This window comes from Paramisgurnus dabryanus, chromosome 4, assembly GCF_030506205.2.
Source record: "Paramisgurnus dabryanus chromosome 4, PD_genome_1.1, whole genome shotgun sequence".
NCBI lineage: Eukaryota > Metazoa > Chordata > Actinopteri > Cypriniformes > Cobitidae > Paramisgurnus > Paramisgurnus dabryanus.
This window is the reverse complement of record NC_133340.1, coordinates 3118109-3140934: the sequence shown is the minus strand read 5'-3', so window position 1 is coordinate 3140934 and position 22826 is coordinate 3118109. Positions and strand designations below refer to the sequence as shown.

Sequence of the window (22826 nt, the reverse complement as noted above, 5' to 3'; positions counted from 1 at the left end):
TTGATTCTAAAAAATTTTCTAAATAAAAACTACATTTAAGATACACTTTAAATAACATTAAATATACTGCTAAAAGTGATAATACATATTTATAAATAATTCAGTAGCATATGTTTAAACAAATACTAATAAGTATCGATGCAACAAAATATGGGAACAATTTTATTTACCTTTTAAGTCTTTATTAACTTACAAGAGAAACTGTGGCACACTTTATGTGCGGGTTATCTTACAAAACTAATGCAAAAACTGTACAGTATGTACATATGACAAACAGAGTTATTGTTGTTTAATATCTAACAAAAAAGCAAACCATGTGTGTTAATAGTATGAAACCTAAACGTTTCACAACCATCAATAAGGTGCTATGTAGGTATGTATACATCAGCAAACTTCTATATGAACAGCACAAAAAAACCTATTTAATAGTGCAACTAAAAATAATACTTTAATTTATTAATTAAACATCAGACTGCTTATCTGTAATATTTTATATAGTTATAATACTCCACAGCTAAACCAGCTGTGATCCTAAACTAAACATAACTAAACTGCTGTTGAAAGTGGTCTGAAACTACAGTGCCAACATTAAGCAAACAAAATAACATTTGAGGGGCAATGCCAATTAAGTCTATTTTAATATATGCATGCTTACCAGCCCCAGCCAACAACAAAATATGAAATAAAAAAATCTATTTGTGATGCACCGCATCACATCACTGCAACAGAACAATATCATTTTGTATTACCCATGAAATGAGATAAAAGACAAACGAAAAGTCTGATTTTTAGTGGTGTATGTCTGAGTAATACAGTAACAAACTCCCTAAAATGTTATTATGCAAACACTACACCTGTTTACAACACTATAAAGTCTTTGGATAACATTACCTTTCCAAAGTTCCTTACTTTTCTTAAAAAGGTAGCACATTAAGATTAAACCCATTGGAGGAAGGTGCCCTGTATTGTGCCTGACAAGAACGCTACCCTTACTGACCCTTGTAAAGCTAATCAGTCTGTGAGGCACAAAGTGTTGCACTTTCCTCCATTGTACTAAGATTACCATGCACGTTTATCCGTCATTAAAGCCTTTAACTGTGGCAACAGAACTTGCGAGTAAATCTGGTGTAACAGCGCCCTCTAGCCGTAAAGGTGACTCCGATGGGTCACTTGGCTAATACGATGGCCATGTATGGCGTCTTAGTCAGTTCTTGAAGGCTCCGCAGCGGCTGGCTCTGCAGATGAAGGCCTTCAGCATGTTGCCGTCGACTTGCGAGAAGGCCGTTGTCTGCGTGACCGCAGTCAAGTGGTTGACACAGAATTTAAAACAGAACTCCTCTAGATCCTTCAGATAATGGGGGTGGAACATGTAAATGTGAATGAAAAATCAACAATAAAACATTCAATAGGCATTTGCTACACATTCTAGTAAGCCACGCCCCGAAAGTGATTTTGAGTTACCTCAGCATCATATTTGATGGCTGCAGACAGAAGCGAGAAAGCGTTCTCCACAGTGATGCCTCTTTTAATGATATGCTGACACAACTTCTTCAGCCTGTTTTCGCAGTACGACGTTGCCAAGTCAAGTAAACCTGTTAAAGATATCCAAATCTATCTATATTAGTATATGAAACATTAAAATATCTAACATGGTTCAGCCTTGTAACATTAGTGTTACCAAAAACAAAATGCAAAGAGTACTCGGCTCCCACTTAATTCACATTTTTTATGAGGTCCTATTTTAAAGGAAAACACCACCGTTTTTTAATATTTGACTATGTTCTTACCTCAACTTAGATGAATTAATACAACCCTATCTTTATTTAATGCGCGCACTTAATCTTTGTACAGCGCTTCTTGACTGAGTTAGCATTTAGCCTAGCCCCATTCATTCCTAAGGATCCAAACAAAAGTTTTATTTGTGCCACCATACTTACTCGTGTAACTTCTCATGTTACAGTCTTTAAATAAGGAAAATATGAAAGTGTTTGATGGCTACTAAATTCATCCCTGTTTGGAGCCACAGGAATGAATGGGGCTAAGCTAAATGCTAACATATTCACGACGCGCTGTACATACAGTAGATTAAAAGTGCACACGTTGAAAAAAAGGTATGTATTAATTCGTCTGAGTTAAAGTAAGGTGTTTTACTTTTAGGACTGTAAATTTTTATATTACTCTGATGTGTTTGTTGAAATATTTTGCAAATGTACCACTGTAAACTGAACCCACCAATGGCATCCTCGGGAGGAAGATCCACACTGTCAGTGTAGAGGAACTCAAGGAAAGCGCGGTAAACTGGGAACGAAAACTGCTCAATCTCAATTACTTCTTTCATATCTTCATTCCAGTGAGACTGGAACATGGATCTAAAGTGCTCGCACCTGCGATACAGAAGAAGTCATTTGATTGGGTGAGATCTCTGAACATGTCACTCTGAAAGAGCTAGACTCACCTGATTTTGAGGACAGCTTTGTGGACGTGGATGTACTTCCCGTCGATGCTGAATTTAAGGTCAGAGGTCTCTGGGTTGTCAAACTCTTTTTTAAGTGACTGGGCCACCGTGAGGAAATCATCATGCTCTGGTTATAACAAACACAGTGCGGTTACATAACAGCAGCGAGGTGTGTGCCGCGTTCTAGTTATTAGTTTACATGCATAAATTAGCAATCACATTTTGATTTATTACATAGTCAACATCAGCTAAAAAAAAACATTTATAGATGACAACATTGACTCACCCATGGTGAGCAGCCGCCAAGTCACAGAGGGTGTGGCAAAGCATGCAAACACGTCATCCGTGCTGGTGAAGTGCGTGAGGTGTGGCAGTACGATAGGCTGTCCACGGCACTGCCCCCACATGTACACTTGACCGCTTTGGGTTTTCGCGGCAGAGGTGTGCGTGGAATGGCAGGCGGCGATTTCCACGATCCTGGTGGGGCAACACATAGGTGGAGCAGTTACATCAGGAAGGCGGCATGGATTGGAAAAAAAGGGACGGAAGTGTCGAAAGGAGAGGGTCAGAACGAAAGCCAAGATCTTATACGAGTCTTATTGTAAGAATTGTTGTAGGTCATCATTTGCACATTTAACCACAAACCAAAACCAAAAATAAAGTAACTGAAGGGAGGGGGAATGGTCAAGAAAACACTCAAAACAGGATGGCTTACAGGAAGCTCCCGCTACACCATCAGGAAATCTCTCTAGGATGCAACAATGGCACTGACAAATGCGCACGTCAACGTTGTGCATCTTTTGCAAACAAAAGCTCTTCGTGAGCATTTCTTCTCACAGGAAGAGCCACTGATTTTTTTAGTGACAACATTTTAAGGCATCATGTTGTGTTTGATGCAAAGGCCATTCCAAACAATAGGTAGTTAAATGTTGCATATTTCTAAGCTAACTCAGTTAGGTCAGCATTGAATGTACTGTCAAGAACATTTTAGATTACAAATATGTCTTTTTTAGGATGGGATGTTCTCAGTGTAAATGTAAAGGCAGAAGAAAGCTTTTATTAACAAACCTCCTTACCTTTCTTTCTCAGTCATGACCTGAACAGGGCTGAGCTGGTTGCTCTTGTTTCCAGTGCCCAGCTGACCATATGCGTTTGCCCCCCACGCAAACAGCAGACCCTCATCTGTCAGTGCTAGAGAATGGGCGTAACCTGAGGCAATCTGAAGCAGAGAACACAGATCCATTTACTTAGCATCAATTTGTTCAGTGACATAATGCTAGCATGACAGTTAGTTCATAAACTCTTTCGCCGCCATTGACAAGTTAACTCATCAGTTATGAGAAAACGATTCCCTGCCAATGACGAGTATTTCCGGCTCTCCGCAATACAACTATTATCTTCCGCAACTTATGCAACCCGGAAGTAACGCCTCACGTGCAAGAGTAAGAACTCATTTTACCACGTTTTGAGGATCACTCTGAATCTGATCTTTAACAAAAATTATCTCAGCTTTTTGCTAAACATTTTGTGTTTTTTTGAAGAAACCTATCCATATTTGAAAGGGGATTACCAGAGAACTAAGGTTTGTTTGAAAACAAAGCTTCAGTTTTTTCATTTGATATATTGTATGTTTATATATTTAAAGAAAATGCATTCCAGAAAATGTTCATACTTTTGTGAAAATCATAAAAATTCTGGTGCTGGCTGGAAACTTAAAAAAAAAAAATATTGGTGGCGAAAGAGTTAATTGTTCACCCAAAAAATGAAAATTCTGTCATCATTTCCCACTCTCTTGCGGTTACAAACCTGTATAAATGTCTTTGTTCTGATGAACACAAAAGGAAGATATTTTTCTAAACAAACCTATCAGAGACCCCATTGACTTCCATAGTATTTTTCCTTTCTACTACAGACGTCAATGGTGCTTCTGTTTCCTGCTTGATTACAAATATCATTCTTTTCGGGTGAACTATCCCTTTAACATCTTTATATATAATCTGTATTGTACTGAATTACACTGTATTGTATTTTGCTTTAAAGGAAAACACCACCGTTTTTCAATATTTTACTCTGTTCTTACCTCAACTTAGCGGATTATTACATGCCTATCTTTATTAAATGCGTGCACTTTTAAACTTTGTACAGTGAGTCGTGAATGTGTTAGCATTAAGCCTAGCCCCATTCCTTCATTAGGATCCAAACAGGGATGAATTTAGAAGCCACAAAACATTTTCATCTTTTCTCGATTTAAAGACTGTTACGTGAGTAGTTACAAGAGTAAGTATGGTGGCACAAAATAATACGTGACAATTTTTTTAATTGGATAAAAAATGAAAACTATATTGCATGGCAGAAGAACACTTAGTTTGTAAGTGTTTGGTGGCTTTTAAATTAATCTCTGTTTGGATCCTAAGGAATGAATGGGGCTAGGCTAAATGCTAACACATTCACAACGCACTGTACAAAGATTAAATGCAAGCATTGAAAAAAGATTGGCATGTATTAATTTGTCTAAGTTGAGATAAAAACAGTCAAAAAGTTGAAAGCGGTGGTGTTTTCCTTTAAAGTTTCACTTTCATTCAGTTATTAAATACTATTTTTACCTAATGTAATGCCCCATTACACTCTGCATGAATACATTTTCATATACATGAATACCAAAATTTGTGCTTGTTTACCGATAAGTATTGGCCTTTACTTCTGATTTCCTATTACAATTTGCTTTTGCTGTCTATATTTGTGTCCCTGCCTGTGAAAACCCAAATTCTTGTTAAATTCATTTTTGTCATTTACAGTTTTCCTAAAATCATCCTTCGAAATGTAAAGAACATTCTTTAAAAAGTAAGCACGTGTCAAAGACTGAAATAAGTCAAATCAAACTTTGATGCTCCAAATCTCACAATTAAATTATAACACTTTAGCCTGGGTTTTCACAGCCTGGGGGTCACATTTTATCCCAGATTCTCCCGCTCATACCTGCAGCACACAGTGGTTTTGCAGAGCGGCTAAGCGACATGGTGTCAGCTGGTTCCCATTGTTGCCCAATCCCAGCTGGCCGTTTCCATTGTAACCCCACCCATAAACCTGAAACACATTTCACAAATAACATAATGCAACACAGCAAAGTTTGAGGAAAAAAGTATGATGCCAAAAAATACAGCACAAATTTCACACCTGCCCCAACCATCATACAATACACAATAAATACTCCGTCCCATGCCAAAGTGCCATTAGGATCGGTGCAATTACAAAAGACAATGAAGATATTAATTTTTTTTCCATTTCTTACCTCACCATTATCTGCCACGGCTATAGAAGAGGTCTGTCCACAGGCTATACTGACCATCACTTTGTTCTGAAGACAGCTGGACACTTTGCGGGGCGTCGGCTGGTTGGCGGTGGATCCTGAACCCACCTGACCGCAATTGTTGTACCCCCATGCAAACACCTACAATGACCCATACTCTGTATCAACGTTTAAGTAAGCCTACAGAATACTGAAAATGTAAAGGATGCTGAATTTACTACTAGCACATGGAGCGTCACGCAGTATTAGGCCCGAGCTGATTTCGGTCACAGTGAGAACAAAAGCCCTCACAGCTTAGCAAACAAGGTCACATGCTATTCGATTAAAGATGCAAGGCAAGGCTAAGCGGTTAACTCCACTTGCAAAAGACAGACTGTGGTGGTGTTCGAACCTAAATCCATCTAATACTCTTTAATATGTAACTTGCTGAAATGCATTTGAAAGATTCCTGTAGCTCACATGGTCCTGGTAACGCCAAGGCAGTGGGGCTAAATCCTATGAAAGGCATGTCAAATGCATACATGTAAAGGTGTGTTAAACAAACAAAAACAGCTTCCATGTCTCACCTCACCGTCATGGGTCAAAGCTAAAGAGTGGTGAGAGCCACAGGAAATCTCTGTCACCCTCTTGTTCTGCAGGTTAGTTGACACCAGGACAGGTGACACACCTTGATTGGTTGTCCCATTGCCCAGCTGGCTGTACCCATTATGCCCCCATGCATACAACTCACCCTCTGCAAGGACAGGAAGTGACTTAAGTGAATAAAACATTAGTATAGCATACATTCTAATAATCCTATTCCTAATAAACACGCTTATACCTTCGGTTATCAGCAGAACATGCGGTCCACTGCCGTAGCTCAGATTGACCACCTTCTTTCCGCTCAGAGAGTCCAGCTTTTTAGGGACAATTGAACTTTGACTGTCTCCAGTACCGAGACAATTACTGCAGTTCACACCCAAAACATACACCTGTGCGAGAGGATGCAACTTATTAGCACACATATATATGCTGTTTTAAAAAAACACTGATGCTGTTGGCTGCTTACTTCATCATCATGGGTGATGTAGATGGCCTCATTTGCAGATGCCCCAAAGATGCAAGCCTGACGGATGGAGGCGAGCTCCTGCGCATCTAACAGGGTGAAGAGAGGCCACTTACTGATATCCACCATGGCAACAGATCTGCTGTTATTAGGCGAGTATTGAAAATGTGCTTCCAGAGGTTCTGCCTATGAAACACATACAAAAGTCAGAGATGCTTGCCTATTAAGTTTTAAGCATACAAGAGATGCCACAGTGCCAGTCTTTAGAGGATTTAAAATAATTGGTAGTGAGGGACACACAATAGGATTGCTTTTGGCAATTTTAAAGAGCACCAATTTTCCGATTCACGATTTTACATTTCCGTTGGTGTGTAGGTGTGTATTAGTTAACTAGAGCCCGACCGATAAAGGATTTTGAAGGCCGATACCGATACAAATGTTTGTTCGTTTTAAAATCCAATATTCCGATATATTGGCCGATATAATTTTTATTTCAGAAACGCACAACAAAACATTAACAGATTTCCCTAACATTGGTTATTTGTAGTTATTTATGAGTTTTAACTAAAATAATATGATAATGCATTTTAAAAAGAAACTTTCTTTTATTTCTTTATTTTCTCATGACCAACTCACCATGAACTTACTTAACCGTTGTTCTCTCTGCCCGACTCGCTGGATCAGCAGGTTGCAGGATGTGCGACCCGTTATACACGAGTGTTGCAAACAGGGAGGTTGTAGAGTGCCCTCTGGTGGACAAACTATACAACGGCAACACTCATGACATGGTTGAAGGCTGTTTTGTCCGTTTTTTTTAAAATATTCATTTATCGGCCATTATGAAGGCCGATACCGATAGTTTAGAAAATGCCTAATATCGCACGATAATACAGGCCTGCCGGCTCTACTGTTAACAATATTCAAAAGGTACAAACCCCAAAGTAAACGATGATACCGTTATCGTTTCCAACGTAAATTTTTTTTTTTTTACTAAAACAAACACATGGATTGTAGGCATCAGTTTACTTCCTGGGATTGGTGATGTAGACAAGACCGACATGATCATATTTCCTTCCATTATCATAACTCACAGCCTGTAGGTTACCTCCTGTTAGCATTGCATTGTGAGCGAATCTTTCAAACATGGTAAGGAGCGCAACACTTCCGGCTAATGTCAGAGGTATTCAAGCCAATCACAATGCACAGATTAGCTGGCCAATCAGGAAAATCAGGAGTTTCAGCTTTTCAAATCAGTGCGTTTCAGGAAAATAGGGAAATCTGGAGCGACAAAAATGTACGGTATGTGGAAAATGATGTTTTTAAACCATACCACGTGAACACCTCGTATTATACAAATAACGTTGTTTTTTCAGCAAAGAAAAAGGTGCTCAAAATAGTTCAAAACAGTTCAAGTTTACTTGTCATTTGGCCACGAACCTAAAGATTAGAAATGAAGTGCATTTGGTAAGTTAGATAATATTCAACAGTTTCAGTTTCAAGTAGCAGACCTCCAGGCTTAAACCAAAACACCAACATCTTAGTTTAAGTAACTCATATTAACTTCAACACAATTTAAAGCAACACAGTAAGGCTTTTGTGTTTAACCGTTACCGTAATGAATTAGTGAATGACAACCAGAAGACACAACAGCTGTCCCCAAACAACCTCACTTCTGTCTTTCACTTTCGTTGTAACTTATTTATGTACGTTAGTCTATCGCTGTCAGTTAAAAAGCTGACCATGAATCAGTAAAAACTGCGTAAGCTTAGACATTAAACGAAAGAAAGCAACTGATAGCTGTATCATGTGCACGTACGACTGTGTTTAAACGCATTTTCTGTTTACCTCACGTTACTGTATGCACACGCGCATAGCTCGGTTAGCGTGACAGCTACAGCATCACTGCAGTAGGGCAGAAGAAGTAGTTAAACCACATCGAGGTAACACCTACCTAGTGACTAGAGGAGTGTAAGATCATGTACTCAGCATTAGATAAGCACTGATGTTTGGTATCCAGGGTTATTCTCAAGGAAGCGCGTTCACGTCTGCGAGGAAACTACGGCACTTGTTTCCTGATCGCTGTGGTTGCTACGGCTACATGAACGATTTCGCGAATGTCCAATCGCAGGCTCATAATTTCTAGTTTGGCCAATAGATAACCAGCGGGGCGGGACTTAATATGAAAGATATAAAATGACGAAAAACACTTATTACTTAGTATAAGAGATAAGAATTAATATTAAACAATTTAATAATACTATTCATAATACATACATTGTTTTTTTATTTTGTGTACTTTAGAAGTAGCAAACAATATAGAGGAACAATAACAAATTCATTAAAAATAATGATTGTGCAAAATGGTCAGTTACGATCCTACAAATGCACAACAATACACATCTCTTTCCACCAATTTCATTCTCACGCAAATATATATATATATATAAATAATAAAATGAATAAAATATACAAAAAAATAGTTTTCTTCCTCCTATATTGTTATAAAATTATATAAACATACGTTTTTCTTAAAACCGAGACCTTCCTTCTTTCATACACAGTTATATTTCTTATGGTAATATGCCAAACATTCTGTTTATTTATTTATCATTGCAAAAATGTATTACTTATATATTTGATTCGAATTAAATCCAATTTACCATAGTGACATAATTATGTACAATTCTAGAAAAGTCGGCCCCTAAGATGACGTAGATACACCTGTCATAAGAATGTGAACAAACTCGTCTGTCCCACGGTCATTCTTAAGTTAATAGTTTCAGCTACGCCTAGTTAGATAGTTCGGTAGGTAACCTTGGTACTCCTGCTTTGCATACGATTCCCCACGAAAACAATCCCCCATACATCCTGGTGCCAGTCCAACCTCGACGAGATACAGTCAAGCATCGGTAACCTCTCGCAAATACAAAAGGATTTATCAAACCAAGATGGGCATCGGTAGATCAAAACAGTTCCGTAAACTTCCCCAGGTTCTCCTGATGGGTCTGGACTCGGCTGGGAAATCCACTTTGTTGTTCAAACAGCAACGAGGAGTAGTGATGGAAACTTCGCCAACTCTGGGCTTCAATGTTGTAACAGTGGAACTGAACAAGAAAACGTCACTGACCGTATGGGACGTGGGCGGACAACGGTCCATGAGGCCCAATTGGAAATACTACCTTGAGGGATGCAAACTTCTTGTTTTCGTGGTGGACAGCAGTGACAGATCTAGGATGGATGAAGCTCAGAAAGCCCTTAAGAAGATTCTCAGTGATGAGCACTTGAAAGGAGTCCCTCTGTTAGTGCTTGCCAACAAAAAGGATCTCCCGAACTCCATGACTATCAGAGAGGTGTCTACATTGTTGGATCTGGACAGTTACACAGACCGGGTGTGGGAGATCCAAGCTTGTAGCGCCCTGCAGGGACTGGGTCTCCAACAAGCTTTTCTCTCTATAGCTAAACTATTAAAAAAGTCATGATAAGCTGTCAGATGAACTAGCTGGTATTGTCTAGCAAGGACACATGGCTAAAACATACCTGAATACATGACTTTGATTGCAAAGTCAACATGCTTGATCATGGCACGGTCATATTAAAACTAAGATGCAAAAGGTAAGATGATGGAAAAATAGGTGACACTAGGCCAGTTTGCTTTGACTGTAAACATGTGATAGGATTGAAGTATTGACACTGCAGTTTTGTTTATGCTTTACATATTGTAACTATTTATATGACTTGGTGTTCTTTACTGTAAACGTACTGTACTGTAACCTTCACTTTATGCCTTTGTGTGACGTCATGCAAACTCTAATGGCAGTGACACTGTGGCAAGCAAAAGTGATTGTGATATTGCTATATTGCATAAAATTGTTTATATGTTACTGTAGTGGAATTAAAATGCCAAAATTGCACAATAAATGTATTTTTAAAATCAAAATAATGCATAGGTTTCTGAGTTTGAACTGTGATCATGACCCAAGCAAAGTGGTTGAATCCATTACACTGCTAACTTCAAAAGTAGCTAAATTGATAGAAACGTTGCTGAAATAGCACAGTATCACATTATGTGGAAGAAACAATATTTGATCTAATAATAAAAAGCAGTAAAAAAAATGATAAATGAATTGACATAGCCATTTATAAAAGAACAAGGTGTGGTTTCTATTATATTGGATTACTGAAAAAGCTATTCTGACAGACATCATTCACATGTTTAGTATAATAAGCCTTGAATGTACATAGTACAAGAAAGAGTATCCTGCTATGAGTTAGCAGTTCCATTAGGGATGGGCATGATTAATCGACGATCGATAATTGATCGTCAAGAATTTAGTCGATGACGTTACTTTGTTATTGATTAATCGAATACTTTTTTTTATCTAATATAGATTGCGTTGCCTAGCGTAGCGTGTGTCTTGAAGCAATTAAATGAATTTCACTGTGTGGCAGCAATTCAACATTTTACCACCAGGGTGCAATATTTGACACCATACTCCGTTATCTGTGACCTTCCGTTTTGATTTCAAAAGAATAATTATGAAGAGGTCATGATTTTTTTGAACAAATGAAGTCTCTGTTTAAGAATGCGGCTCGCAGCTGCAGGTTCTGCTGCTTTAGAGCACCGCATATTCAAGCGCATATATGTTCCGTTTGTCTAACTAAATGTAGTTTAACTGTTTGCCACAAGTTGATCTTGTAATAAAGGTCTCATGGAGGAAAACACGCTGTATTTTTGTATTCAACATTTTTTAATTATAAAAGTTAAATAATTATTTTTTATGATAAAAATATTAATGATTAATCGATAGTTGATCGTTAATTCTCCCCGACAATCGACTAAAAAAATTTAATCGAATGCCCATCCCTAAGTTCCATTGTTTCAAGTGTCTTGCCACCCCAATTATGGAAAAAGTACAACTAAACAACCATCTACTGGATACGCAATAAATGCATATACAACGGTCCAACTCCCTTGACTTTGAAAATTGAATTATAACAACAATTATATAGGTAAAAATTTTTGCGGATCTTATTTTTTCTTGTTTGGATGGATTCTTTTTAAATCCGATAAAGTGCTCCATGACTGCCAGAGGAGGAGTCCGGGCACCACCACCCAGATGCCGTTGAAGAACACCAGGTAGACCCACAGGTACAGCCAATTGCTGGTGTTCAGGTTAGGGCTGCCGATTAGCCAATCTGGACAGAAGGTCATCCAACCCCCATACAACTCGCACACACACACAGTGATCTGAAGGAAGTGCCTGGTTAAGAAAGAAAATAAGTTAACACGGTCAGTGACACTACCCTAATGGATATTCCACAATGCCATATGATGATTCTAGATATTTTATTGAAAAATGCTGAAAATGAGTTTTAAAATGGAAGATTGTAGAGTAGTGAATAGAAATATTTATTACATTAAAAATTAAACAGCTCAATTGTAATCATATCTTTGTAGACTGTTGTTAAATCCTGTGGAAAACAGTTGAACACTCTCTTGTAAGTCACTTTGAATAAAAACTTCTGCTAAATGAATACATGTAAATGTAAGTAATAAATTCAAATAACTGGAAATTTGCTTGTTCAGAAATTCTCTGAATTCATTTCCAGTTTTACCTGTAGTGTTTGTCTTTAATAATGGCGTAGATTAGAAGCAGGGCCAAGGACCCATCCAAAACCACAGTCAGAAGCTCTAGAGATACTATTGTTGGGTCCGAGTACAACCAGCGTTCATCTGCCTTTCCGTATTCTTTCCCTGTTGAGTATTTAACCCCCCAAAAGAATACAGATCAATGTGGGGCTAACTCAACTCTGCCCCACCTTCCATCAAGGCATTGCTAATGGGTCTGCAAATGGATATGACCCATGGTGATGTGCGGATATGCGTAACACAACATTGCAGTTTTTTTATAGCTATTTAAAATTATGATTTTATGAATGTCTCTTTCATCTACATTGGACTTTGTGACTTTTTTTTTTAGAAAATACTGATGTGATATAAAAAAAATAAAAAATAAGAACATTACATAATTCTGTTGTTTTTCTACAACCAGTTAAGACTTAATAGTTTTGGAAAAATGAATGTTGCATGGAGACGATACCAATAAATACCACTTGGTGTCGTCTTATCATGGCCTCAGTCTCTCTTTCCAGCTAAGCATTACGTCTTAAAATCTTACTCACATAGCTCTGCAAACATATTGTCAGAAGTTGCCACATTTCCAACCAGTGACATGTACACAAAGGGTCCTTCCTACAGGAAAAAAGGTAATTAAATGTAAGCATGTTGTAAGTAGCAAGAACATAAAAGAATCATCAGAATCGCTGCATTCGACATCATGCGTCTCGCGAGACTTTGATGTCATATGATAACCGATCTGCGCAGCGCCTCGTGAAGTCGAACACCTATAATCTTTGCACTTACCAGAGTGAAGTGAACTATTGCATCGTAAAACAACCATACAATGACCCATCTATCAGCAGTCGAACATTTCTTTCCCCATTTCTGCGACAGAACATATCCGACAGCAAACTGACCCACGCACGCGAGGAGAGAATATACGGTTACTTTTGTGAAAAGTTCAGGTTCACGCAACTCGCCGGATTCTGCCATTATATTCACCTTATTTTTCACGACAACAAGGGCGGCGCCATTTCGCTCATTTTGTCAACGTTCTTCCGGCCGCATAGACGATGAGCAGCTGAGGCAGTGACTGAAGGCGACATGTTAAGCTTAAAAAGCTCACTCGAGCGCCTTTATGTTTCTTTCTTACCAATTTTAAGCCAACCGAGGAACACCCTTATCCCAAGTATTGGTTCGACTACGATGTTCCGGTAACTTTAAACCACGCCTGGTGTTGAAAAGGTGGCCAGTTTCAGGTAAGCTATCTTAGCTAACTTTGTGCTCGTTCGCCTAAAGTTAGATTTGTGATGTCCGTTCTACAAATAAACTTAAGATCAGTAACGTTAGTTTATAAAATGCAACTATTTGAATGGTTTTAATTGTCCACCTATATTTTTATATTTACGATATACAACGAGATATTATAGTACATTGCATTCTTACAGTAGCCCACGTGATTCCTACAAGTTACTGAGATTTCAGATGCTAGTAGGTCAGTTCATTTCTCATTCAGATATTGATGATAATGACCTATTAAACAACGTATTATTTAACACTGAAGTTAAAGGTTGTGTGTATAATGTTTTTGTCTCTTTTTAATGCATCTTTCTTACACACTGTTCTGTTTAAGTATGGGTGCCATTTATATATTAATTCTCATGATGCAAGTTTCTTTTAAATACTAACATAAAACTGTTTATGGTTATATTGTTTTCACAGATGCATTGATGTTTAGTGATGCAGTGGACAACTGTGAGGATGAATCAACATGTTCCTAAACTGTGATGCAGAAACACAATGGGAGCATCTATCCGTCTCTGAACACAACTACATTTTAAAATCACAACTCAACCTGAAGCAACCTACATCTGATATGGGAAAACAATGGTGCAGTTTCCCTGACAGGGCTTATGCTGGTCCCAGGCTAAAATGCATATTTGAGCTACAATAATTTAAAAACACCTTTTACTGACATACCTCAACATATATTAGTGCCATTGTTTTGTCACAAGATGCGCACCAGTCTTGTTTTTTTGTAGGATTTGTTTGTAAAAACTAAAATGTCCTAATATAATTAAATCCTAGTCCTGTAAACCCTGTCCGAGAAACCGCTTCAATGCTTCTGCTTCAATGTGTTGAGCTGGCACAAATGTACATAACTCTACTGAGAAACAACCATCTTTGGTTCAGCTTTACACAGGGTTGATATTGCATCCATTACACAGTCGCCAAGCACTTTACCAGTACATACACCAACAGCTTCCAGATATACGCTTGGGATCAGCTCCTGATGACTCCGATAAAGCTGTGTCTTAATTTATTGCAGGGTGGTCTTGCTTTACCTGTTGTAAAGTTACATTAAACCTTCATATGTGATCAGATGTCATGCAGTGATATTAAACATTTACAGTGTGATCAGATGTTATGCATTTAACCTTTACAATGTGATCAGATGTTGTGCAGTTATATTAAACATTTACTATGTGATCAGATGTAACCTGCCATGCAGTTATATAAACCTTTACAATGTGATCAGATGTTGTGCATTTATATTAAATCTTTACAATGTGATCAGATGTTGTGCATTTATATTAAATCTTTACAATGTGATCAGATGTTACCTGTCATGCAGTTATATTAAACATTTACTATGTGATCAGATGTAACCTGCCATGCAGTTATATAAACCTTTACAGTGTGATCAGTTATTATCTGTAAGGAATTTCTTAAACCATATGTGAGCTTTAGAGATTCCACTTAAAAGGATTTTAGTCTCATGATTTGAAGGAATAAGTGTTGGCAAGTTTGCAAATGAATTCTATCATGGTACCACATAAAAACGAAATAGTTATTGGACTGGCTAAGGTGCACATTTGCTATAAAAAAGACGAAATCACTGTGTAAATATTGGTAGACATACTTTTAATAATTTTTAATGCTGCTCCATCAACTCCTGACAGGACGAGGTAATTAAATATGCCAGGTTACTTGCAGCGGCCGCTTCATATCGTCTAACCACGAGACGATTGATGGGACAATATAAGACTATCCAATCGTCGTATGAAGTTTTAACCGTGCTCCTAATTTAAAACATTTATAGCAGTAGCGATATTTGTCATTTCACTAAAGTTATAGTGAACTACAAACAATCTTCTAACCACCAAACTAACCACCGAATGCACTGTGCCATATTAGCAGCGGAAGTCGGTTGACAAAATGCGGAAGAGCGAAGAATTAAAAAGGGGCGTGGCGGAATAAGGTGAATACAATTTTACCCGTGTGTATGCATTCAGCAGTCGTTTATCTCAATGGTGAATGAGTGACAGCTTCAGGGTCCGCCCATCGTAACGGTGGAGCTTCGCACCCATTGGCTCGCGCGGCCCTCTCTCCACTTTTGACCGGTCCACGTCATAAATCAGCAAGTACAGTTTGGCGCCAGTTTGTTTTAATACGTTGCATTTTCAACGCTTCAAAATTTGCTAGCAATATTTAACGTCATTTTAATGTGTAAACTGTGTGTAAATTTACCCTACTAAAAAGCTGTTTTTTTAAGGGGTTTTGGACATTTTTTAGCTGATCAATTGGTCTGGAAGATCAGCTGACTCACCAGCTAAAATGAGCATGATCATGGCTGGAAGGTTGGCCTGCTAGTCTAAGCTGGTTGACTGGTCTTAACTGGTTTAAGATGAAAGTCGTTGGTTTAAGCTGGTCCCCTAGCCTGGCAAAGCTGGTCAAAGGAGTCTTCCAGCCTGGTAGGTCAGCTGGCCTTCCCCCACTCACTTAGGCTGGTTTTATCAGTTTATTTCAGCAGGGAATGTTTCACAAGGGAAAGGAATAGTTCACCCAAAATGAAAAATTATTTTTTTCACCCTCATGCTATCCCAGATATGTATGATTTCCTCAGCCAAACAAAACTTTGTTTTTACAAAATATCTATGTACTTAGCCAATTTAAAATCTGCTACGGGGTAATATAGGACAACTGTTTTGTTATACAAAAACAGATTTTTCTATTAAATATCAAATAAAGATCACCCTAACATCTGTCAAAAATTTTGCCTGTCTGTTGGATGGAATACTGGAACTAAAAACATTAAAATTACACACTTATGAACTTCAGTAACTTTACCAAGTACTTGCTATCTAAGAAATATTTATTATCCAAGGATAATAATGTTTTCAAATCCACATCATTTGAATAATCACAACATTTTTGTCCATCAAAAACTGGATGTTTTGACTATCAGTTATAACATTTTACTTACTTTATTATGACTCAACTTGTATACTTAAATGCTTATATTTGGCTTGATGGCTACATCTGGTGGAAATTTTGTGTCAATAGCCCAAAATCCCCTGGCCCTTACTGACAAAAATGCTGAGGTGTCAAATACTTATTTTCCCCACTGTACATCCATTATAAAAGTAATCCAAATTACTCTGGTTAAATGTTTTCTGAAGCGAAATGATAGGATTGTGAGAAAATAGTTAATATTTTTAACATATTTTACCAAAAAAGCAAAAAAGCATATCCTGGGATGTCATGAAAAGGAGTAAATTACTGGAGAATTTATCTAGCACCAACTATTCCATTAAAGGGCACATACTATGCAATATCCACTTTTACAAGGTGTTTAGCCATAAATTTGTGTTGGCAGAGTGTGAACAAAACAACCCTACAATGAAAAAAAACTTTCTCCTTTATTTATCCCCATTAAACCAAAGCAGTCCCATTAGATATCGTGTTTTGATTCTCGTTAATGTGACATCACACTGATAAATCCCCACCCATAACCATTGACTAACTGGTTAATTTTACACAAAAGCTTTTCTTAATGTGTTTTTTAGCATATTGTAGCACTAATGAGGCCAAATATACTATTGTCCAAGACTGTATTGAAAGGAATCAGATCTATTTTAATCAAAAGCGCTTACTGTGTGTTGATAAGGGAGTGAGCGCAGTAACATTTTGGACATGTTATAACAAATGATCTGTGGGGTATTTTGGGCTGAAACTTGAGACACTATAGGCAAACCTTGTAATAATGGGCATAATGTGGCCTTTAAGAGGCTGGCAAAACAAGCAAATTTGAAAAAATATGTATATGAACATCGCCAGTGTAAACTGACATGATGACCATTATCACCTAATGTATGAATACGTTTTAAGTTAATTTAGGCACCTGTTCCTCTCTCTAAAAGACAGCACAATAAAACACACAGAGAGACAGGAATTTAAGAATAGAAAGAGACTAGTTAGATGGCAACAACAAGGAAGAGAAGGAAAGGATAGAACAGAGACAAAAGTATTAGGTCAATCATAAAAGAGCAATAAAAGGATGGCTAACAGTAAGTTTATTTTGGTTAGGTTCATCGATACAGAAAGCACGTCCTGAGGGAGTGATGAGTGAAACATGTGTTGCCATAGAAAGGTGAGGAGAGAGATTGTATAAGTTGAGAATTGTGATCCATATGATAAGAATGTGAAGGAGGCAGAATGAAAGTTAAGGGATCAATAACAAGTCAGCCAGCAGACTAGATGAGAATTATAATCTACTGCAGAAGGTCTCATCGTAAAGTGTCCAGAGTTAGGCAGACCCAAGAGACCCCATATTATAAGCAGCTCCAATGCAACGTGGTAGGTATTACGAACCTTTCTTTAAGTTGCTTTGAAATGAAAAACAAAAGGCACAATGAATTTCAACTCATTCTTTATCTTTAATATGCACAAGAGTTGAAAAAAATACTGATGAGCCACCTTAAAGAAAAATTCAGTTCTAAAATTTATAAAAACTTACAAACAATCAGAGGCCAAAAATGCGATCCGTCGCAGTTTTTTTTTTAGATTAATTGTTTCTTTAGCAAGTAAAAATCTTGCAACAAGCAATAAGCTTGTATCCATTTCCGATACAAGACGAAACTTCTTTAAAGTGGCTCGTTTTCTAGTCATCTAGATAAGTTTATGAAGTTCAAACCAGTTTTTTCTCTTTTTGTTCAACAATAAACGGCTAATTCATCAGGGCTGCCATAAGCTTCCTTACTGTCTTTTCAGCAGTCTGCGGCCCAAACACAACTACTTTAGTCCAAATGCAATTTTTCCCATACATCCCTTTACAAGTTAATGCACAGGAAAAAAGGAACCAAAAAAAAAATAGTCCAGTCACAACAGTAAGAAAGCCCATTTTCCAAATAATGGCAATCGCATGCCATTACAAAGCAAAGGTTAAAACAAAACGAAATGAAAATTACCCCTATTGGCTGTAAATCGATAATCACAATGTTATTATTGTTCTGTAGCGTCCCAACAACGTCTAGTGGACCTAAGTGTGGTAGCTTTTCATTATATACCTACACAAGAAATACACTTTTTTTAGTTGGTACAATTAAGTTTTGTAGCAAATGAAAAGATTAAAATCCAACAAAACAAAAAAGGAACCGCATTGTCGTGGTTCTCCTTTTCCCATTGCTTGTATTGTCAAAATTAAGCGAACATCGCTCTCCACATACATTAAGCAATAAAACGGGAAAACCCAAAAAAGTGTGCGAAAAACTGCAAAAGCGGAAGCTCCACCGATCAAAACAAAGAAAAAAGATTTCACAATCCAATCACTGTTGCAGAGTTTCTCATTTTGACTACCGAGTGCTGAAATGTACTGATTTAGTGAAATTATTTTCCAACCGTTTACCAGTTGGGGTTAACCCGATGAACTTATTACTACGATTACAGACAGGAAGCAGAGATGATGAATCCAAAATACGGAGCGCTGCCAGAGCACCCTTCTCGAGTAGAAAGACCCGTTAGATTATCTCCGTGAACTTCCAAAGGTTGGGGCGGCCCTTTAAAAGTCCTGGCCAAATTGACGAAATCTTCCACTGATCACATAGGTTCCTCATTTAAAATGTCCGATAATCGCAAACCCAAAAGATCGGCACGACGAATGTCCAACTACACTTTTGCTGCAGAACTTTAAAGTAAACAAAGGTGCTTGACGGTCTCTGATGAATTTTCTCTAGAGTTTGTGATTTGATTTCTTCAATATCTTCAGTGGTTTGTAAATAGTAATCCACTTTGAGGATTTAATGAGAAGCAAAAGCAAGAATCGGTGGCTGTAATTGAAGTCCTGTAAGCACACCACATACGTTGATACGTCCCCTTCCCCCATTAGAATAATATTCCATGGAATAACCCACTATGGGCTAATTCATAGACTTCAGATGAATAGGGGAGGGGGTTCAAAATGGCTTAACACAGTAAAGGCTGGACATCGAGTTGGGAAACTCTACGATCACACCAGAAACACAAGGAATTTCCTGGAAAGCAAACAAAAATCCCTGCCCTTTAAATTGTAAGATTATCTCTTTCTTTCATCTTCCTTGGCTGATATGATGGCTGGTACGACAACATAAGTTCCTATTATTTTCATGCTCACCTATGTGGGTGTGTGAGTGAGTGAAAGAAAGAGCAATTTTTTTTTCTTTTTTTTAGGTTTTGGCAACTGCAGTATAATGAACAAGTCTTGTTCTTCTCTTCCATGTTTCGAAATTGCTGAGATCCATTCACTTTTGAGTGGCGTTTGCGACGGGATCCTTCAGTGCTATTTATCTTCTTTGAGAGTGTAGTTTCCGAGCATGGTGATTGGTTGGATTTTCTGGTTAGTGAGTGGTTGGTAGATGATGGGTCAGTAGGTAACAGGGATTGAGGAGCAGCTGGGAAACCCACCATATTCTTAAGCTCAACGTTCCTAGAACTTGAACTCCTTGGTTTGAAGGTTGGAGGCTGGATCAAAGTTAAATGTACCTCCCTGGTTGGGCTCAGGAATCAGGCTGGGGTCCTCATCAATCTATAAGAAGAGCCACACAATATATTTACAAAAGAACCTGTCGACTTGTAAAGAAAAAATCTAAACATAAGACACATTCGTGTGGAAAGCACTACCGTATTTTCCGGACTATAAGTTGCTCCGAAGTATAAGTTGCATCAGTCAAAAATGCATTTTGAAGAGGGAAAAACATATATAAGACTATACATTGCGTTTATTTAGAAATTTATTTCACAAAATCCAAGCCCAAGAACAGACATTTAATCTGAATAGGCAAGTTATTCAAATAAACTAGGGTTGCAACTAACGATTATTTTATAATCAATTAATCGGGCGATTATTTTTTCGATTAATCGACTAATCGTTTAAAATATAAATATTTACTTAATTAGATGTTTTCACATATTATAGATAAATAAGGCACTAAATTTGGGTATATTTACGTGTAGAAGTGTACTTTTAAAAGTGCAAAAGCCACACACTACTAGTTTTACTAATATATTATTTTTGATTTAGATACTAGAGCTTTAAATAAAAAAAAGTTTGTGCAGCTTTTATATAGTAAAACCTCTTTAAATGTCAAAATATCAATTAAAGGCGTTCTAAGCGAATCTGCGAGACGTTAGTTTTTGGTTGACGTTTGAATTGTTTTCAAACAGACGGAGCGTAGCTAACTCCTCCCCCTTTCTTCCATGCTTTCATGAACGCGCCCAACCCCCACCCCCACCCCCAAATCCTTCTTGTCGTTTATTGGCTGGAACACTTTGTTATGGTTTCTGTTTGTAGGTTTGGCCACTGTGTTGTTATTGCCGTTTGTGAAGCCTGGGCTGTCTACAGAGATCGCGTTTTTTTACAGTTTGATCAGCGGACAGGCAGCAAGCAGATAGTGAGGAGATGTTTGCTGTATGTAACAAAAAATTTTTTATGATCTAAAACGTGTCAATTCGCTTAGAGCACCTTTAACAAAATGAATTAAGTCTTTAGTGATGTGCTGAGAATTTTGCTACAGATTAATAAACTAATTTTAATCTTCAGCTTTAGACCTTGATGAATATTAAGATTATTTGTTATTAACAAAATAAATAAGCCATTATGATATGAAAGTGGTGATAAACATGCGTTGTTAAGGTAATAAAAACCTGGATTTCCCCCTTACTTTAAAACAGATGCTTGTGGTTAATAATTATTTTTCCGAAAACTCAACAACAATTAAACAAATAAAAACCCACTTATATTAAAGGAAATTAAACCTTTATTAACCAGCGTTCGTTTGCGTTTTTGCTTCCGTGCTTTTAACCAAGCTGGTCGGCTGATCAGAAGACCTGAATAAAGGCCTGAACAAACGTGCAGCTCGCGTTGTATGAAGTAAAAGTAAGCTTGCGCTTTATTAAGAAACAGCACCTGACTTTGAGCGAACAGCTTGCATAGCATGAATAAAACGTGACTGACTTTGAGCAGAAACAGCACCTGGTGCGTGTGCATGTTGGCCAACGGTGGTGCGAGAGCATGTGACGTCACAACGAATGTCATAATCGATTTTATCGATTAGTCGTTGCAGCTCAAACTAAACAATGGCACACACAACAGTAGGCTGAATAGGTGTCCGTATATGTTAACGTAACATTACCATTTATTCACCGAACGCAATAGCATATGGAACATACCTGGGAAGCTAAATTAACACGACAAGCCAAATCAAGTTCAAAAAGGTCCCGAACTCATTCCGCATCACTGAATTCACTGAATTACATAAAAACAGGAGCAGCATAGAGCAGACTCTCACGGCTGTAGACGGTAATGGTTTCTCTTGGTTCATATAAATTAATTTTGACATATAAGTCGCAGGACCAAACTATGAAAAAAGTGCGACTTATAGTCCGGAAAATACAGTTTATAAATAACGGGATTAAACTTACATCATCTCCAGAAAAGTACTGATCGATGATTTCAAATGCAAGTTTATAGATGTCCTCATTTTCATGCTGCTGTAGGTTCTCAATTTTTTCCAATCCTGAAACACAAAAGCAACATTATTGTAATAATTCTATCGTTGTTCTGTATTCTACCAAAAGTGTGTTTATTTTTATTTTCATCTACGCAAAATCTGTGTCTGATTTCTCAAGAACCAGACCAGAACCGAGCAATAAGACATTTATGACAACTAACTTCTCTCTAGTAAAGTTCAAGGTTCATTACCTCCACACTCTTCAATGATCTCCGCAATTGTGCTAGCTTCCTCCCCAGCCATGATGAGGATGTTTTTCAGCCCATCAAGAACCACCTGGACCACCTGAGAGTCTTTCACTGACAGCAGGTTGCAGAAAGGAGGGATCACGTTTTGTTGCACCAAGTACTCCACCTTTCAATCACAACAAAGAGGTAAGCAATGAAAAGCAGGGAAAGGAAGTGACTCGGAATAGGCCAATCATCTATAACAGTACATACCTGTTCCTTTCTTCCACTTATTGTCAAATTACTGATGGCCCATGCAGCCTCCTTCTGTGTTCCAAAATCACCCTGTTTGAAAAAGCAAGACTTATCAGACATTCTGGTTTATAGGTATGACTCAGGTCCCCC

The 22826-nt window shown here is 37.8% G+C and overlaps 4 protein-coding genes and 1 long non-coding RNA gene across 9 annotated transcripts in view; 2 read left to right on the top strand and 3 right to left on the bottom strand.

The window, feature by feature from the left end:
- Positions 1-149: 149 nt before the first annotated feature.
- LOC135746633 (RCC1 and BTB domain-containing protein 1-like) lies at positions 150-8917 on the bottom strand. 4 transcript variants are annotated; one of them, XM_065265274.2, is made up of 13 exons: positions 8759-8909; positions 7444-7568; positions 6811-6993; positions 6583-6733; positions 6329-6495; positions 5745-5903; positions 5432-5539; positions 3532-3674; positions 2742-2932; positions 2456-2582; positions 2233-2384; positions 1462-1592; positions 150-1345 (listed from the first exon to the last, which is right to left on the bottom strand). In XM_065265274.2, the coding sequence occupies exons 2-13, from the start codon at positions 7444-7446 to the stop codon at positions 1205-1207; spliced, it is 1656 nt and encodes a 551-aa protein (XP_065121346.1). In that variant the 5' UTR covers positions 7447-7568; positions 8759-8909; the 3' UTR covers positions 150-1204. The 4 variants fall into 4 exon arrangements, with proteins under 4 accessions (XP_065121346.1, XP_065121350.1, XP_065121347.1 ...); XM_065265278.2 differs by having other exon boundaries at positions 6811-6989; positions 8759-8908; XM_065265275.2 differs by lacking the exon at positions 7444-7568 and having other exon boundaries at positions 8759-8917.
- Positions 8918-9277: 360 nt separating this feature from the next.
- Positions 9278-11058, top strand: arl11 (ADP-ribosylation factor-like 11). Its single transcript, XM_073814207.1, has one exon. It carries the CDS (start codon positions 9756-9758, stop codon positions 10284-10286), a length of 531 nt encoding a protein of 176 aa, XP_073670308.1. The 5' UTR covers positions 9278-9755; the 3' UTR covers positions 10287-11058.
- Positions 11059-11218: 160 nt separating this feature from the next.
- LOC135746635 (emopamil-binding protein-like) lies at positions 11219-15779 on the bottom strand. Its single transcript, XM_073814206.1, has 5 exons — positions 15696-15779; positions 13232-13425; positions 12991-13060; positions 12424-12562; positions 11219-12068 (listed from the first exon to the last, which is right to left on the bottom strand). The coding sequence occupies exons 2-5, from the start codon at positions 13418-13420 to the stop codon at positions 11837-11839; spliced, it is 630 nt and encodes a 209-aa protein (XP_073670307.1). The 5' UTR covers positions 13421-13425; positions 15696-15779; the 3' UTR covers positions 11219-11836.
- Positions 13432-14845, top strand: LOC135746637 (uncharacterized). The gene is made up of 2 exons (XR_010531611.1): positions 13432-13686; positions 14150-14845. It is a non-coding gene; the product is annotated as an uncharacterized lncRNA (long non-coding RNA).
- Positions 15780-17761: 1982 nt separating the features above from the next.
- The window catches only part of LOC135746634 (importin subunit alpha-4), a 32287-nt gene continuing 27222 nt past the window's right edge, over positions 17762-22826 (bottom strand). For both annotated transcript variants that reach the window (XM_073814205.1, XM_065265280.1), the window contains exons 14-17: positions 22695-22766; positions 22446-22608; positions 22166-22260; positions 17762-20270 (exon numbers count right to left, since the gene is read on the bottom strand). In XM_073814205.1, coding sequence (XP_073670306.1) covers positions 20172-20270; positions 22166-22260; positions 22446-22608; positions 22695-22766 — 429 coding nt within the window. In that variant the 3' untranslated portion in view covers positions 17762-20171. The remainder of the gene's footprint in view (positions 20271-22165; positions 22261-22445; positions 22609-22694; positions 22767-22826) is intronic.

Excerpts from the sequence above, each read along its gene's own strand:
- LOC135746633 (XM_065265274.2), bottom strand. Across the intron at positions 5,540-5,744 it reads CCGTGGCAGATAATGGTGAG|GTTTATGGGTGGGGTTACAA; the intron begins GTAAGAAATGGA and ends AATGTGTTTCAG. Across the intron at positions 1,593-2,232 it reads TCCTCCCGAGGATGCCATTG|GTTTACTTGACTTGGCAACG; the intron begins GTGGGTTCAGTT and ends TATCTTTAACAG.
- arl11 (XM_073814207.1), top strand. The coding sequence starts at position 9,756 with ATGGGCATCGGTAGATCAAAACAGTTCCGTAAACTTCCCCAGGTTCTC.
- LOC135746635 (XM_073814206.1), bottom strand. The coding sequence starts at position 13,420 with ATGGCAGAATCCGGCGAGTTGCGTGAACCTGAACTTTTCACAAAAGTA. Across the intron at positions 13,061-13,231 it reads CAATAGTTCACTTCACTCTG|GAAGGACCCTTTGTGTACAT; the intron begins GTAAGTGCAAAG and ends TTTTTCCTGTAG. Across the intron at positions 12,563-12,990 it reads CAATATGTTTGCAGAGCTAT|GGAAAGAATACGGAAAGGCA; the intron begins GTGAGTAAGATT and ends AATACTCAACAG.